Here is a 19,583-nt window from a genome sequence, read left to right on the forward strand (position 1 = left end):
ATTACATAAATACAAATTGTTTAAAACTCAGAAATTGTCTTTATTGGCATAACAGAAACTATAAATATTTTTCAAGTAAATTATACATGATAATCTTGGAAAATGTTTGGCATACACCATTTTAAAAAATAGGGCACTCTTTTGCACAACGTTTTACTGTACACAAAATATTTAAAAACATTCTAATATTTTTAAAATGAGAAAACAAGGCAAACGCTAATTGTGACAAAGAATTATTTATTTGCCAGCATAAAACTCAAATATCAAAACTATCTTTTCAAAATCAGAAACATTTATAAGGAGATTTGTTTTTAATGCTGTAAGATGAAGGTGCTAGAATAATCAATTTGAAATACACTGAAGCGCCAAAGAAACTGGAATAGGGATGCGTATTCAAATACAGAGATATGTAAATAAGCAGAATACGGCACTGCGGTCGGTAGTGCCTATATAAGACAACAAGTGTCTGGTGCCGTTGTTAGATTGGCTACTGTTGCTACAGTGGCAGGTTATCAAGATTTAAGTCAATTTGAAAGTGGCGTTATAGTCGGTGCACGAGCGATGGGACACAGCATCTCCGAGGTAGCGATGAAGTGGAGATTTTCCCATACAGCCATTTCACAAGTGTATCATGAATATCAGGAATCTGGTAAAACATCAAATCTTCAACATTGCTGCAGTTGTAAAAAGATCCTGCAAGAATGGGACCAACAATGACTGAAGAGAATCATTCAACATGACAGAAGTACAACCCTTCTGCAAATTGCTGCAGATTTTAATGCTGGGCCATCGACAAGTGTCAGCGTGTGAATCATTCAACGAAACATTATTGTTATGGGCTTTCAGAGATGATGGCCCACTCATGTACCTTTGATGACTGCATGACACAAAGCTCTATGCCTCATCTGGGTCTGTCAACACTGGCATTGGACTGTTGATGACAGGAAACATGTTGCCTGGTCAGACGAGTCTTGTTTCAAATTGTATCGAGTGGATGGATGTGTATGAGTATGGAGACAACCTCATAAATCCATGGACCTTGCATGTCAGCAGAGGACTGTTCAAGCTAGTGGAGGCTCTGTAATGATGTGGGGCATGTGCAGTTTGAGTGATATGGGATCCCTGATAATGTCTAGATATGACTCTGACAGGTGACACATACGTAAGCATCCTTTCTGATCACATGCATCCGTTCATGTCCATTGTGCATTCCAATGGACTTGGGCAATACCAGCAGGGCAATGGTACACCCCACACATCCATGATTGCTACAGAGTGGCTCCAGGAACACTCTTCTGAGTTTAAACACTTTCGCTGGCCACCAAACTCCCCAGATATGAATATTATTAAGCATATCTGGGATGCTTTGCAACGTGCTGTTCAGAAGAGATCTCCAACCCCTCATACTACGGATTTATGGATAGCCCTGCAGGATTCATGGTGTCAAATCCCTCCAGCACTACATCAGAAATTAGTCAAGTCCATGCAGCATCATGTTGCGGTACTTCTGTGTACTCACGTAGACCCTACATGATATTAGGCAGGTGTACCAGTTTCTTTGGCTCTTCAGTATATAATCTGCACTGTTAGTTGAGAGACGAGCAACTGAAATAATCAGCAGTGCAGGAAAATGAAATCATTATATTACTTATCTAAAAATTTATAGCCCCCAGTTCACTATTGTAAATTAGAAAGCTAATGGATAATAGGACTACATTTCCTGAAAAAAAGAAAATAAATTCTTATATGTTTTCTGCAGTAACCCTCACTACACAGACAAAAACACTATACTGTTGATAAAATGAGTCATCAGTTAAAGAGGATGTGTGTAATCACCAGACTATATTTAACAAAAAAGCAGGTAATTCTGTATTTGAATTGCTATACATGAAGTAAGGACATGCTAAGGCTTGGACTCAGTTTCGCTGTAGTTGTTCAGTGGACAATGTCTAACCACATGAATTTGTGTACAATACACATAAACCAAGCCTAGCAATTAGTAGAATGAGAGGCAACTTCCTGCAAGAATGCTTGATAAGATACTGACAAAAACTCATTGTAACATCCTTATAAATTGTTCAATGTTGCAATTATGACAATAACAAATTAATTGTACAGTATCTGAGTACACTGTTTCTTTAAATCCTTAACATGCAGTTCATTGCTGCCCTTACTTCTGCAGAATTATGCAGATTGCCCTTACAGATATATACAAAATTCTTAAACCAGTATTTGTTCATTATTTTCAGCACAATAGGCTGATATTAGTTTGTGAGATGTTTCAGCATCTTATAACTGGGTTTCCAAGCCAGTCATAATGGAACTTTGAGAACAGGTGCAGTTTTAATCCAAATGTTAGGAGAACCATCTAGCATCTGCTTGTACAGTTGAAATTTTTGCTCCATGTACTTTGAGTATTACAACACTGTTTCATTAAGAATGAAACAGTCCCAAATTAACATAAGTGGTCATAAAGATTGGCAGTGCTTATCTGACAAATCAGTTCAAAGCAAATACTTCACAGCTTTCTTTTTGTGGAAAGTTAGTGTGTAACACATTTGATTTGTCTACTGATATTGTCACTGTTGTAATGACAGACACTTTTGTACTTAGGCATTTCAGAAGAAAGTAAATGTGTTATTGGTTTATAGCTTTGTACATACAACTACCTAATAACATATTTTGTCCTTATTTCAGTTGTGTTGGAAAGCAGTTGACATGTATTTTGACTAGAACTAATATAAATATGTCTTCAGTTTCAGCACACATTTTGCTAATCTCATTTCTCAAAGCATAATACTGATTCATACTTAAACATTTGCACTTGAGGAAGCTCCATTTTCAAGTTAATGAGGATTCTTGTAAGCTTCTTGTGGTAGTCATCCAGTACTAACAAAACTGAGTTCAGAAATACCGTTACGTGCAGCCATGTACTTTTTGTGAGCTGTGAAACAAAACACAAATTAATTCACATATTTGACCTTTTTTGTACTTGCAGATACAGGAAATATTTTAAACCTCTAATAAATCAACTATAACAGTTAAAAACACACGACATGAAAATATTACAAAAGACTGGCCCCTGACGAATGAGTATACTAGTCCTGGTGTAGGGAACTGGTGAACCCATCACCCACTGGGAAACCATTGCAGGCAGCCTCCAAAGTACTGGCACGAAAACTATGTTTAAGGTACAGCAAACTAGAGTAAGCAATGTACATGTGCTTGAAATCCTTTTCAGATACTTGAGTGGAATGTTATTAATCAGTGACAAACAGTTACAGAATTGAAAAAATTACAAACAACTGTGGAAGTAGATCTTACCTCTGATAAGACTCTCCAGTTCATTGTGATCATGATAAACAACAAATTCTGTTGGATGTAGTCCTTGGAACATCTTCACTATACTTGGCTTTAGTTTATAGAAGAAAAGTGGCTGTTGTCTTTTGCTGAAGTCATGTGTAAGGCAGTCAATCACCTGTAAGTAGTGGACAACTAAATTTCTTTCATTCTGAGATGAGGTCACTGGTACACTATGCTATCACATTAGGCTAAAACAACATACTTATTGTGATGAACGTAACAGGCAGCACAAAGCACACAATTACTTATCATTTCAACTAGCAAAACCAAGTCCTAACAGGAAATAGGTATTTTACCCTGGGTTTATATTTAATGTGACACATTATAGCTTTAATTGGGTATACATATTCCCATTAAAGTGGCACTTCCTGTGAAGACAAAGTAAAAATAAGAAATTAATTTAATGTGGGAAACTCCTAGACAGAATATAATTAATACAGCAACAAAAGAACAGAGAATGTGTGTGTGTGTGTGTGTGTGTGTGTGTGTGTGTGACATCTCTCCCTCTTCTTGTGTGGGCTTTACTCAGTCACATACTGCCACCTTACTTTCAGGTACTGCTAATTAGAATTGTGGTTTTCATGAAAACTTTACTGGGTGCACAACCACATTGGACCTCTGTCATATTCACCAATGTTTAAGTCATTGTTCTAAATGTTATTCATTATGGCAGATGTGTACGAAATTCAGATCTAATATATTGAGATTTTATTCTGCCCCTAGTATCAGTTATCAGGCAAATTACTAAACTCAGTTTGTGGCTAACTGGATGGACGGCATGGGTACAGGTGGGAATGGAGGTGATGTTATTTACTGACAGTAATTTTTATTTCTATTTCTGTTGTCTGGCATTCATGAATGAGGAGGATGCTAGTACTGCCACACTTGTAACCACTGTCAACCTGTAAACTGACTATTTCTGACAGCTAAAAGACAATGCAAGCCCACATCCATAATTTTACTACATCAGTCATCTCTTGTACTTTTGTCTTAAGGGCTGTGTAGCAAGTATGCAAAATTTTGAAAACAGTATAGTTTTGTTACACACACAGTATGATGTTCTGCCTAAAAGACTTGCTGTGTTGTCCAGTCTGAATGCTTGCCTCATGCTTCATGAAGCATGTTCTAATGACTTGGATATAAGTGAAAAAATACATCGGTGGTCATTGTTATCCTCAAAAAAACTTTCCTGGGTAATGACCATGTCATCAGAGTTTTATGCTAATGTTTTGGCCATTGCTGCATGTGGCTTTTGTCAGGCTGGTGATCCATTGGCACATTCAGATCTGATATTTCGTTGTCTTTGTAGTATCAATTGCCAAGAATGTTATTGAGCCAGATTTTTGATTGGATGATAGGAGTGAGAAGCCAGGGGTTGATTGTTATTGCTAGCATTCATGAGGCTGCCCCATTGGGGATGATGACAAACAGTGCATTGTCATAGCCACCAACAAGAACTTTGGTAGTAGTAGTAGGAGTACTGTAGTTTATCACTATACTCACCTACTTCTCATCCATCAATATTAGTCAGTAACTCTCAATAAAGGGGAGCTGACCCCACCTCCCACAGAATCAAAAATAGAGTTCAGTAGCAACTGAATAGGGTTAGGATGAAATGTTAGAAAATGAGATCTTTATATTTTGCTGGCCCAATACATTACCATGATGAATGGCATTTGCAACAACAGCCAAAATAGTAGTCTGTATAGCAACACACCTAGAGAGTCACACGCTCAGACAAATTTTACTGAAGACTAGCAGAGTACGCGGCATGGTCCAGGTACGTATTTATTCCAGTCACCTATTAATCCACCGCCTCCTTCCACCTTTCTCTGTCCACCTTCTCCACCCCTCACTCTCTGTCAATCTCCTTCTGCCCCTCTCTCTGTCCATCTCCTCCTGCCCCTCTCTATCCATCTCCTCCTGCTTCCTCTCTCTGTCAATCTGTTACTCCCCCCTCTGTCCAGCTGCTCCTTTGCTCTCTGTCCATGTTCATCTTCCCCTTCTTATTCCATCTCCTCCTCCATCTCCTCCTTTTCCTCCTCTTCTCTTTGTCACTCTCTTCCTCCCCCTCTCTTTGCCAATCTCCTCCTCCCCCTCTGGCAAGGAAAGCATTTCTGAAGAAGAGAAATTCGTTAACATCAAGTATAGATTTAAGTCTCAGGAAATATTTTCTGAAAGTATTTCTATGGAGTGTAGCCATGTATGGAAACAAAACATGGACACTAAATAGTTTAGACAAGAAAAGAATAGAAGCTTTCGAAATGTGGTGCTGCAGAAGAATTCCAAAGATTAAATGGGTAGATCACATAACTAATGTGGAGGTACTGAACAGAATTGGGGGGAAGAGGAATTTGTAGCACAACATGACTAAAGGAAGGCATTGGTTGGTAGGACACATCCTGAGGCATCAAGGGATCACCAATTTAGTATTGGAGAGAAGCATGAAGAGTAACAATTGTAAAGGGAGACCAAGAAATGAATACACTAAGCACATTCAGAAGGATGTAGGTTGTAGCAGTTACTTGGAACTGGAGAAGCTTGCACAGGATAGAGTATCATGGAGAGCTGCATCAAACTCAAAATACAGAGAGTGCTTAATGTCTTTTTGAAAATGCACTGCAGTCAAGCAGATTAAGTGTAATAGAGCCATCTGTTAGGCTTTACAGAAATTGCTATCACGTAAAAGACAGAACGATATAGAAAAAAATTTAAAAACAGCTGTAGAATCCATAAAATATTTGCATGAATGTAACTTTGGTACCACATATCTATGAGATTAGAAGAAAATGATGATTGAAAACTAGAAGCAGGGAAAATATAGCAAAAAATAGAACAATCAAAATTCCGCAAGCAGTGGATTGAAACCATTGAAAAAATTTTTGTTTATTTATTTATTTATTCATCTGTAGACAACTTGTGTTGTATGGATGTCGTCAACTGTATACATGGAATGAGTATATACATAATAGTACTTCTGGTAATACATATTTCTATGGTGCAACTTAATTGTTTGTACACAAAACAAATACACACCAATCTTAGTTACAAATAAATATAAATTTACAAATGTATTCTTTCATGGGTTACACAAAACAAATACACACCAATCTTAATTACAGATAAATATAAATTTACAAAGGTACTCTTGCATGAATTGAGGTAAACACATGTCATTTACAGTATTCTTTGACAGTATAGTAACGTTTATCTGCTAAATAACTTTTTGCAGCTTTCCTAAAGGCATGTATTCCAGTTTCAGCTTTGATCTCCTCTGGAAGTCTATTATACATTTTTATTCCATTAAATAATAAACTATTTTGGATTTTTGTTTTGTTTTTTCGTATGAGATGCAAATGGTGGCAGGATCTAGTCCAGTGTTGGTGTATAGATCTGTTTTGTGTGTACTGGTCAATGTGTTTCTTTATATATATCAAAGATGTATTCACATGGTACTGTCAAGATTCCCATGGTTTTGAATAAATCAGTACAGTGAGCTCTCTTGCTGCTTTTTGTTATTATTCGTACAGCCCTCTTTTGCAGCTTGAAAATTGCTTGTATGTTCTGCACCCCAGAAGGTTATGCCATAACTAATTATTGAATGCACATATGCAAAGTATGTAGTCTTAGCACATGAACTATTACATACTGACATAATTATCCGGAGTGCATAGCAAGCAGTAGCAATTTTCTTTTCTAGTGCTGCAATATGGTCAGTCCAGTTAAGCTGTGAGTCAACATGCATTCCTAGGAATTTTGTGTTTGTGACACAATCTATAAGTTCATCTTTTAACTTTTAGGCCTATGCTATTATGTTTTTTATTTATGTGGAAATTAATACTGTTTGTTTTTTTTTAATATTGAGGGTTAATTTGTTGCTTACTACCCACTTGCATACATGATCGAGAGTTTCTTCAGCTTTGTCTCTCAATTTGTCTGGTGACTCATCACTGATAAGGATGCTGCTATCATCTGCAAATAGTATTGCTTCCCCGTATTTGACACTGTGGGGAAAACCATTGATATATATTAGGAAGAATATTGGCCCTAACACACTTCCCTGAGGGACTCCTATGTTAATATGTTCTGGTTTGGAAATGTGTTTTGTCAATCTGCTGAACTTCGTTTGTGAGATCTCTACACACTGTACCCTATTTTTCAAGTACGATTGAAACCAATTATTTACTGTTACCCTTATTCCTAGTGCCTCCATTTTGTTTAGTAGTATTTTGTGGTCTACCATGTCAAATGCTTTGCTAAGGTCAAGGAATATGCCTGCTACATGTTCACCTTCGTCCAGTGCTTCTAAGAAAAAATTTGTGAAGTGAGCTACTGCTGAACCTGTGCTTCTTCCTGGCCTAAAACCAAACTGTTCTTTACACAGTAGGTTGTACTTGTTTATGAAATCCATCAGTCTCTTTTTCATTATATTTTCTATTACCTTGGAAAAGGATGAGAGTAATGAGATGGGCCTATAGTTTTCTATATTTTCTGGATCGCCGTTCTTAAATAGAGGCAGGACTTTTGCACATTTTAAGTATTCTGGGAAGCAGCCTGCAGTGAAAGATTCATTTGTGATGCGTGCCAAAGGATGTTGTATGCTGTCAATGCAGTCCTTCAGTAAGCACACTGGCACTTCATCTAAACCTACTGATGTTTTATTCTTTAGATTCTTCACAACCATCCTTACTTCTTCTGTAGAAGTCGGTAACAGTAACATTGAGTTAGCCATATAGTTCAATTTTTATTCAGGCTGTTTTTGCCAAACTTTTGCTGTAGCTTGGTAGCAACACTGCTGAAGTACTTATTTACAGTATTTGCTAGTGTATTTGGGTTATGTATAATAGCACCATTATGTTTAATTTGAATGTTTACTGTTTCTAATTTATTACTGTTTGTTTCCTGTTTGGTAACAGTCCAGGCTGCTTTAATTTTATTTTCTGCCTTTTCTATAATACTGTCATTGTGGGCTTTTTTTGCATCTCGTAATACTCTTCTGTATATTCTTTTGTATGTGTGGTAGTAGTTTAGGAAACCAGGATCACTATGGTAGTTTTTTAACCTGTTCAGTTGTTTGAGTGTTGCAGAGGATTTCCTCATTCCTTTGGTCACCCAGGTATTTCTTTTGTGTGAGTGTACTGCAGTTTGCACCTGTGGGAATGCTTCATCAAATCTGAGTTTAAATAGTGACTTGAATTTAGAAAATTTCTTATTTACACTAGTTTCAGCATACACTTCTTCCCAAGTTATACTGTTTATTTGCGTGGCAAATTATGATCTGTTTGGTTTGGAGAAAACCCTTCTGTATGTGTATTTTAGTTGTATTGTCTATATTTATGTTTAATTTTAGGATTTGACAGGAGTGATCAGAAAGGCCAAGGTTATCTACAACAATTTCACAACTTTCTTTATCTATGTCTGTGATGATGTGATCAATTGTTGATGATGAATTTTTGGCTATCCTCATGGCTCTGTTAACTAATGGTGATAACTTATAACAGCGCAATATATTCAAGAATGAGTTACAGAATCTATCTGGGTTTTGTGTGTTTATATTTAAGTCTCCACAAATGAGAACCTTCCCTTTAGGATTCGAAGCCATGTCTAGAATCTGGATTAGTTTTGCAGTGAAAGTATCTATATCACCACCGGGTGAATGGTAAATACATATTATAGTTAACCTTTGTGCCTCATCTGTCTTGCTTATCTCTATGGCTGATATTTCTATGTGTTTTTCCTCACTTACAGAATTAATATCATTTCTAATTTTATAGGCAATTCCTTGCTTAACATATATACATGACCCACCACCTCTAATGGTGGTTCTACTATAATGACATGCTAGTATATATGAGTTTAAATTTATTAATATTATTTTACTTCCTCTACACCAATGTTCAGTAATGCATGTGACTGAACTATTTAAAGTTTGTAGTTCCACTTCTAATTGTTGCGGAACTACAAACTTTAAACAGTTCAGTCACATGCATTACTGAACATTGGTGTAGAGGAATTAAAATAACATTAATAAATTTAAACTCATATATACTAGCATGTCATTATAGTAGAACCACCATTAGAGGTGGTGGATCATGTATATATGTTAAGCAAGTTACATAGTTGTAAGTGTTCATTGAGGATAAGGCCATTGTTCTTAGAAATATGCTTGAAAATCTCCAACTATTTGAGTACATTGAGGCTATGACCTTTCCTTTCCATATGTAAACTGGAAATTTCTTCAGCGGGTTTCAATTTGTGTCCAGAAATTAGAAGATGATCAGCAAAAGTGGTACATTATTGCTTCTTTTTCCCAACAAATGTTCCTTGTACCTGACACTAAAAGACCTTCCAATTTGTCCTATATAATAAACGAGACACGTATCACAAGTGATTTTACACACTCCTGAATAATATATCTTAACAGTGGACTCGAGATTGTGAATGCAGTGTTTGGAAATTGTTGTTGTTCACGGAATAGGCAACTTTGAATCCATATTTCTTAATCAGTAGATGACAAATTTTATACGAAATATGGGCAAAACGTGAAATGAGAAACCATTTTTGTACTGCTACTGTCAGGAATAGTACTGAAGGCTAAAGTGGTCACTTCAGAGGCAGTTTTCACTTTGAACATCTTGTCAGCTAATGTGGGATCATTGCCATTATAAATTGCAAATAGTTTTTATTATGTTCATCTCTTCATTAAGCTTGTCAGGTGACGAACGTACAGAGACTGCACGATGAATGGCTGAATAGAAAAATGGTTTCTTATGGGAATGAGGATGCCCTGAACTAGTGGACACAGTCTGATCTGTGTTAGTGGCTTTCCAAAAAATACAAAAAGAAAGTCTGTCATTGTCAATAGCAATATTTATTAAGCTGAGGGTAGTTATTTTCTAACTCATAAGTGAGGCTGTTTTTTTTTCCATGAAGTCTATTAAAAATTCAAACAAGTGCTGAATTCCTTCCAGCAAATTAATGAAAATATCAGCCAAATGTCTGCCAGTGGGTTACCCACTGCGAGGCCATCAGGCTGGTGGCATAAGTTGTCACTGACTTGAGCATCACAGCTTTAAATTCTGACCATTGCTTTTTAGCAATGCGATTTTAAGTAACCTTTGTGCATCATGAAAAGTCTCATCTTGGTTAATGCGCTTTTTGTCATACTTAATCTTCTAAGTATTATTTTATAGTATTTAACAAAATTTCATTCTGATTAAGATAGCCCTAGTATATATTGAAATCTAGGTCAATGTACCTACCAGTTACATGTAACCGATTGGCTGCATAATCCTATGTTGAAACTAGTATACGGTTGCTGAGTAACAGCTGTGTTCAAAACTGTACAATTTCTACCAGCCCAGGTGTTTAAGGTTGTGTCAAAGCAGTCAAAGTATAAAGATATAAGAAGAAAATGGTTAAACACAGGTGTTGCTATTAATTTTAATAAGCATGGTGAAGAAAACGAACTTTTACAGGTTACGTTAAATCCCATGCTAACATCAGACAGTGCATGTAGAATCAAAAACGTTTTCAGTATCTAGTTAAAAAAATTATTTCTGAGAAAATCAGTGCTTTATACAAGAAAAAGAACAGATTAAATGAACAGGCCTATGTTTTGTATCTTGAACTCATTAAAATTTTTCCCATACATTTTAATTTTCTCCTTGATGCATTTTGGGATTTTATTAATGATGGGTTGGATAACTACAAGAATTGTATTGCAGAAAGACTTGAGAAGAAACTGGCTGATCTTAAAAGCTTTTTATCTGTAAAAAAGCCTGGTCTGAGCAAAAATTTTTCAACAGAATTCTGAATAAGACTGAAATAGATTTTACACCAGAAGAAACTGCCTTGTTGGAAAAAGGACTTAAATACAATGTAATGCCTAACCTGTCAGATAAAAATGTTGTAGAAAATATAATTGTAGATGTAAAAATATGCCTTGATAGTGTCAAAGTAGAAGCTTCTTGACAAATGAGGGTAGCTCATCATGTATGTAGTATTTTTGAGAAACATGCACTTAAGAATTCCTGTCAATGTGATTGTGATAAGAAACTGATTAAAAATATAATTGTTAAGCTAAAAGAAAATGATGCCCTTATAGTGAAGTCTGACAAAGGGAATGCTGTAATCAGTGCTACTCGGAACGAATTGATCTAAAACAGTGCATGTCATGAGTTAGCAAGCTTTCTTCACGAAAAAATAAACAATCCTTTGTTTTTCAAAAAAATTATTCTGTTGTCAACAGTCAAAATCCAGTCACTAAAATCAAAGATCTGTGGTGTGACCAAGATACTAAGTTGCTTTCATTAGATATTACGAACCTTCATAGTAACATACCTGTTCAAACAAACATTGATATCGTAGAAAAAATTTACGTACTTTTCAAAAAGATATTTCAGATGAGCAAATCACGGACCTAATTCATTTGCTAAGAACAGTACTAAGATACAATTATTTTGTTTTCAATGGCGAATTATACAATCAGCCTAATGGCCTGGCAATGGGTAACCCGCTGGCAGTCATCTTGGCTGATCTTTTCGTTGATTCACTGGAAGAGAAAGTCATCAAAAATTTTTCAGCTGCTGGTCTTGGTAGTTTGTCTTATGCTTGGTACGCAGATGACATTTTGATCATATACAGCAGTTCCTGGGAAGGAATTTGACACTTGTCTGAAATTTTAACAGTCTTCATGAAAAAAATCAGCTTCACTTGTGAGTTAGAAAATAACAACTGTCAGCATATTTACTTGGACCTCAGTATTGCTATCAACGATGATGGGCTTTCTTTCCAGACACAAACCAAAACCCGTTGAAGAAATTTCCACTTTACACAGAGAAAGGAAAGGTCATAGGCTTGATGTACTTGAAGAGCTGGAGATTTTCAAGCAATTTCTGAAAATGATGGCCTTATCGTCAGTGAACAGTTACAATTACGTAACACAAATTTTTTCAATGTTTTCAATCCACTACTAGTGGAATACATTGTAATTCTGTCAGAGACAGCAAAGGACTTGGAAGAGCAGTTGAATGGAATGGACAGTGTCTTGAAAGGAGGATATAAGATGAACATCAACAAAAGCAAAACAAGGATAATGGAATGTAGTCTAATTAAATCGGGTGATGCTCAGGGAATTAGATTAGGAAATGAGACACTTAAAGTAGTAAAGGAGTTTTGCTATTTGGGGAGCAAAATAACTGATGATGGTCGAAGTAGAGAGGATATAAAATGTAGACTGGCAATGGCAAGGAAAGCGTTTCTGAAGAAGGGAAATTTGTTAACGTCGAGTATAGATTTAAGTGTCAGGAAGTCATTTCTGAAAGTATTTGTATGGAGTGTAGCCATGTATGAAAGTGAAACATGGACGATAAATAGTTTGGACAAGAAGAGAATAGAAGCTTTAGAAATGTGGTGCTACAGAAGAATGCTGAAGATTAGATGGGTAGATCACATAACTAATGAGGAAGTATTGAATACGATTGGGGAGAAGAGAAGTTTGTGGCACAACTTGACCAGAAGAAGGGATCGGTTGGTAGGACATGTTCTGAGGCATCAAGGGAGCACCAATTTAGTATTGGAGGGCAGCGTGGAGGGTAAAAATCGTAGAGGGAGACCAAGAGATGAATACACTGAGCAGATTCAGAAGCATGTAGGTTGCAGTAGGTACTGGGAGATGAAAAAGCTTGCACAGTATAGAGTAGCATGGAGAGCTGCATCAAACCAGTCTCAGGACTGAAGACCACAACAACAACAACAACTAGTGGAATTTTGAATCTTCTGTTTTTTACTATATTTTCTGTGCTTCTGATTTTCAAACATAATTTTCTTCTAATCTCATAGATATGTGCTCACTGAAGTTACCTTCATGCAAATATTTTGTGGATTCTAAACCCGTTTTTGAAATTTTTCTTGTATCATTCTCTCCTGTACCTAATAGCAATTTCTGTAAAGCCTAAAATATGGCACTATTATACTTAATCTGCTTGACTATTGTGCACTTTCAAAGAGACATTAAGCTCTCATTATATTTAGTTTTTAAAATTGACTGTATTTTTTCTAATTATTCCTGTTATAATGTTTCAAATGGGCACAGTTAGTGTCCGCATCTGATAGGTGGTGCAACTCATATTGTTTTCTTGCATGCAGTGTAAGCCATTGGGCAGTCTGACGTTCCAGGGCATAGATGGAAAAGGCTAGAATGTTTTATTTTACTTTTGACTTGAGCATAGCTGCTCTAAATTCTGACCATTGCTTTTTAGCAATGTAATTTTATTAAAGTAACTTTTATGTGCCATGAAAATTGTTGTCTTGGTTAATGTGTTTTTTGTCATACCTAATGTTCTTTGTAATATGTCATAGGATTTAGCAAAATTTCATTCTGATGAAGACACCCTAATAGGTGTCGAAACCTAGGTTAGTATACCTACCAGTTATGTGCAACTGGTTGGCTGTACAATCCCATGTTGAGGCTCTTAGATCTGTTAAGTCATGATGATGAGCATGCTCAGCAGCTAAACTGTGAGTGCCCCCATGGTGTACAATTCTTCTGTGTCAAAGGCAAAATTTCAGGTGTTGCCAGCAGACACATTTAAAAATTACAAAAACGATTCCTAGCTCTGACAATTGTTAGTGCCTTCCTCAGGCTGGAACCTAGGAACCTAAAGGTCCAGTTACATTAATCTCAATCTGGGACTTCCCCTCCATTCCAGCTTTTCCCAACTTGTCCCTCTTTACTCCCTAATAAAGGAACAAACAATTTTGAAAGTTAAGTAATATTTATTCCATTTTTACATGGTGGTTGCACTAAGAATTTTGCCTTCTGAAAGTAATCATAAATGGCTAGCCAGTTTGTATCCTGGTATATTTACAACTGTTCCAAGCAGAATTTAATTTTGAATGCAGGATATGCTCATCGTGGTTAGCACTTATTATCGTATGACCTTTAGTGCTCGTTCTCAAAGAACCTCGAACCCAGGTGAATACACTTGGCTACCCTCAGATTTGTTTGTACGCATGAGACACTTGCTCCCATAACATGTGCACATTGTCACTGATTGTGGAATATAGCAATACCATGAAATGTCCCCAGTGCCAAAAATCTGAGGAATTCTGGTCATGCGAATAAGAAGGCCACACTACTAGACAGCCTGGACTAAACCATTGCCTATCAATCATTTGTGTTAGGTACTCCCATGTGAGGTGCAGAAACTGAGGTGCTTCCCCAGTTTGCAACATCCACATGCATTCCTTTTTATGAAAGAATAATATTCTCCAGTAGTATGGTTAATTTGTTGGACACAAACTGGTGATAAACAACACCCAATAATTTACCAGTATCTGGTATGGTGCTGAGTGTGTTACCACAATTTCTGCCCATAGCTGATACCAAAGTGAATCTAGTGCCTCACTTCCATGATTGCTTGAGGATTTATGTACATTTGCTCTCATGTGGTTACTGCTATTTTACGTCACGCATAATTAAAATACAAACTGTGAACTATGTCTCTTTGTTTTTAGAAATGTAACCACTGAAAGTATAATATAATTTATTACCTTGGCTGCAGTGTAGTCTGATACAAATATATGTGAACAATTAATTACAACAGGCATATCATTCCTCATGCTTTGCTTCACCACCAAGTTGCGTACATATTCAACAGAAGGAAAAATAAGACACCTATCTGGAGTAAGTTCTAGATAGTCAGTGCCCTCTGGAGTCTGAAATGAATAAGAAATTTATCATTAATGAGAATCTTAATAGTCTGTTAAAATACTACAAGTAATTATTCATGAAAAAAGTGACTGTCTTCATAGAAAGTACAAGAGTTATCACTTTTTGGTACAATATGTTCTTGTGCTAATTATTGGATAGATAAAAGTAAATGCAAATGGAAGAAAATGTTAAATTCACCAGACATAAATTGAGGTTGGTAAATCTGAATTGGAACTTTGGAGAACAAATGTTATCTACAATAAAATCTTGCTTTGCATCACACACCAGAGCATCATTTACACCATATTTTTTCATTTCCATCCCTCCCTTTCTGACATCCAAAATCCTCAAAATCCATCTATTTCACTGTCCCATTAACCTTCAGTTGCCTAAAAGACCTGTCTGCTTGTGTTCCTTTTATAGTATTTTCTTCTTTGAGTAGAATAGAATAGAAACGTTATTGTCACATAACATGTCATATATGATCAGATCAGTTTAAAGCTACTTCTAATTGTAAGTATGCAGAATAATTACAGGTATTTTGTAATTTTAAGTACCAAAATATGATTTAAAAGAATCATGTTGAAAATAAAGTAAAATTAAGAATAAGTATTTACTTAAAGTACTTTTTCGGAATAAAATGTAACATCGGGCACAGTTATTTGTGACAGTCAGTCATAAACTCTTCTACACTGTAATAACATTTACTTGCTAGGTATTTTTTTAAATGATGTCCAAATTCTTCTGGTTCATAATTTTTAAATTTTTCACAGACTTTATTTCTTAGCCTCATACTCATATAGTGAGGTGTCTTCTCCAACAGTTTTAGCCTATGAGTTGGTAACTTATACAGATATTTGTTTCTTGTTTCATAATCATGCTGAAAAACGTTATCATCAAAATGTTGTGGGTCTTATTTAGAAAACTTAATTGTCTCATAGATATAGAGACCAGGACCAGTTGTAAGATCAAGGGCCTTGAACAGATGTCTGCACGATTGTCTTTTTTCTGCACCTGCCATTGCTCTAATGATTTTTTTCTGTAGCCTAAAGACTCTCTGCAAGTTTTTTTTCTCTGGTCCCCAAAAAATTATACCATATCTAATCACAGATACAAAATATGCAGGAATACAACTTTTTTGACTGGTCTTTCTATTACACTGCTTATAACATTCATTGCAAATATTAGACTACTTAGATGGTGACACATGGCATGTACATAGTCTGTCCATGATAAATTCTTGTTCAGCATTACAGTTAGAAATTTGGTACAGTTTGTGGTGGCCAGGTGGTTGTCCTCATAAGGTATTTCTAGTATATCCTGTACATCTTGTTTTGTGGTAAAGTGAATGATTTGTGTCTTTGTTAGATTTAATTTCAGTCCATTATTTCTCTCCCAGGCCTCAATTTCAGCCAGAGACTGCTGAAGATGACTAATCAAATTTTCACTTTTCTTGCAACAGACTATTGCTGTAGAGTCATTCACATAAAGAATAGTGTCTGAATTTATGTCGGTAGGTCATTTATATACTGTAATACAAAAATAATATTGGACCAAGGATAGATCTTTGTGGCACACCTTGTTCTGCCTTTTTCCAACCTGAGAAGAATCTCTTACCAGTTTTTTCTATTACTATTCTTTGTTTTCTGTTTAATAGGTAAGATGACATTCATCTCAGTGAATTTTCACTAAAACCATATTGTTATACTGAGTTCCTCTTCCACCTGTTTCGCTCCATTTCCTATGACTTTTAGCTGTGTTAAGTACCATTACAGCTCTTATTGTATTGTTACATTAGAGTCTTTGTTTATACTTATATTTTCATTCTTAGTTAAAATCTCAAACATTTCCTTTTTCTCCTGTATCCTGATATAATGGGGAGGACATCTTGATCAGCTATGATGAAAATCTCTTTAGTGGATGCATAGTAGTCTGTGCAGTAGTTCACCTGGGTATCCTGTTCCAGAAATTTTACTCGTACATTAATCGGGCCCTGAATATTTTATTCAAAACTTCACTCCTGAGTCAATACCCACTGCTCCTGTCTGTGTTAGTTATCAGCCAGCTATGATGAGACAGAGATTATCTTTCTTACAATGAAATAAACACCCTTACTCTATCCATCTGAGCCACCGAGGACACAGAGGATTGCTCAACTGCAGGTATTTATCTCTGGCACGCCTCCCGCGAAACCCATATTCTCAACGTATTGTCCCACACTACATTTGTAGTGCCCCCGCCCATTATACTCATTACTCGTGGCGCGTCGCCGATTCCCGTAAGAGTTCGGGCACTGTTTGTGCATTCGCACAGAAGAAGAGTTCAGGCACTGTTTGTGCATTCGCACAGAAGAAGATGGTCGAGTATATATATATTTAAGGCTCACCGGCCACTTGACCATCTTCTTCTTCTGTGCGAATTCACAAACAGTGCCTGAACTCTTACGGGAATCGGCGACGAGACGCGAGTAGTGAGTATAATTGTCGGGGCCACTAAGAACGTAGTGCGGGACAATACGTTGAGAATGTGGGTTTCGCGGGAGGCGAACAGAGACGTCAATGAACGAACGGACAGATCATAGCTTTGCGAAAATAAAATTTTCACTCGAGGGAAGACTTGAACCAAGGACCTCTCGTTCCGCAGCTACTCACGCTAACCACAGGACCACGGCGCTCCTGAGCTCATGTTGATGTTGCCTATCTTGTGCATGGACTACTCAGTTTGTATATTTTGCTTATTTTTTTCGTACTTCCACACAACTTCTTCCTGCTTTCTCGATTGATCTGTGTTCAGTTTTTCAAGGCCTATCCAGTGTGCCAGCTTATAACTAAATCTGAGGGGGGTGCGATGGAGACGTTCCCTTGTTAGTATATAGATTATCTTTCTCTATATACTTTTTGAATCTTTCCATTTCAGTTCATTATCATGTGCTTCATTTCAAAATCATACTGGAATACATCTTTTTGACCATTTACTTTGAATAATCTAGCATTTCTCTTAGCATCTTGCATATTTTTTCCTTTGTGAAATTTTCCCTGTCAATGTTAAAGGTGTTGTAACCTATGATATTAATTCTGGAATCTGATAATTCAGTTTTAAGTTCCGTGTTAGTCTGAATATGTTTATTAAGTTAGTTTTACCACGTAAAAAGAGGATAAGGCAATATATCCAAATCTATAAATACTTACTTTGTTTGTCTCAATATTTATTTTTGGACGTGCAACATTGTAAAGAATGAATAGTACATTCAAGCCAATGCCCACAAGGATGCCTAATTCCAGTTGCAGTATCAAACAGGCAAAAAATGTTGCAAATCCAGGGATAAGATCATTTTCTGGAAAGAAACAACATTTTGACTTTGCAGATTATAATCAGGTAATGAAGGCTGTGTAGTGTAACATAATTACTTCAGAGTCTGTTACATAACCTAGAAATAGTCATGTAGCATTAGCATCTGGCTGGCCCCAGTGAGTGGTCAAGCTGCTTATTAAGCAAATTTATCTTTCACGAGATACATACTATATATATTTATTCATGCTTTATGTTACATCTTAAGGATAACCACATATCTGCTAAGATTACTGTTTGTATTTGTGTTGCTGATTTCTTGACAGAAGGGAAACAGTGAACACTCCACCTCTCAAGTAACACAAAGGTGACACTCTAGCTCAATGTCTCATCCAACAGACAGACGTAACAGTAAATATGAGGAAAACAAAAATTCTTACTTTATCTAATTTATGATGTCAAGATAATTCAGTTTCAGTCTTGGCAGTAGAAATTATGATCAATAACAATTATGTAGGGCCACAGAGCATGAAGCAAGGTACCAAAATGTTGTATAAAGTTGAACAAAAATGTTAGAATCCCATGGAAGGAGTGCATTTTGATTAAATTATCTTACTGTTGTTTTAAATTTGACTTCCACTGTTTTGTGTTGTTATCATTTAATGACTAAATAATTCCAAGCTTTAAAAAATTAGAGGCAAACATCTTGCTACCAGTTCTATCAGCAAATAGATATAATTGCCTGCTTTGTTGATCATGAAAATGTGTTTGACAATTTTAAATGCTACAGCCAGCTTAAACTTAGTCAACATAATTTTACTACATCTACATGACTACTCTGCAGTTCACACTTGAGTGCTTGGCAGAGAGTTCTTTGGACCACTTTCAGACTATTTCCCTACTGTTCCACTCTCTAACAGTGTGTGGGAAAAATGATTACATAAATCTTCCTATGCAATCTCTGATTTCTCTTAGTTTATTATGATGATCACTCCTCCCTACACACTTTGACAACAACAAAATATTTTTGCATCTAGAGTAGAAAGATGATGATTGAAATTTTGTGAAAAGATCTCATTGCAGGCAAACAACCCCTTTGTTTTTGTGATCACCACACCAACTCACTTATCATATATGTACACTCTCTTCTTTATTTTAGGATAAGACAAAACCAGCTGCCCTTCTTAGGACTTCTTCAGTGTACTCCATCGATCCC

At 36.2% G+C, this 19,583-nt stretch overlaps 1 protein-coding gene across 1 annotated transcript in view; it reads right to left on the reverse strand.

Moving 5' to 3' along the window:
* Positions 1-2,879: 2,879 nt before the first annotated feature.
* The window catches only part of LOC126456683 (sodium-independent sulfate anion transporter-like), a 66,777-nt gene continuing 50,073 nt past the window's right edge, over positions 2,880-19,583 (reverse strand). Inside the window, exons 8-11 of the mRNA XM_050092425.1 lie at positions 18,268-18,413; positions 14,920-15,084; positions 3,325-3,478; positions 2,880-2,944 (exon numbers count right to left, since the gene is read on the reverse strand). Of these exons, the coding sequence (XP_049948382.1) occupies positions 2,880-2,944; positions 3,325-3,478; positions 14,920-15,084; positions 18,268-18,413 (530 nt within the window). The remainder of the gene's footprint in view (positions 2,945-3,324; positions 3,479-14,919; positions 15,085-18,267; positions 18,414-19,583) is intronic.

The sequence above is a fragment of the Schistocerca serialis genome, chromosome 2 (assembly GCF_023864345.2).
Source record: "Schistocerca serialis cubense isolate TAMUIC-IGC-003099 chromosome 2, iqSchSeri2.2, whole genome shotgun sequence".
Lineage (NCBI taxonomy): Eukaryota > Metazoa > Arthropoda > Insecta > Orthoptera > Acrididae > Schistocerca > Schistocerca serialis.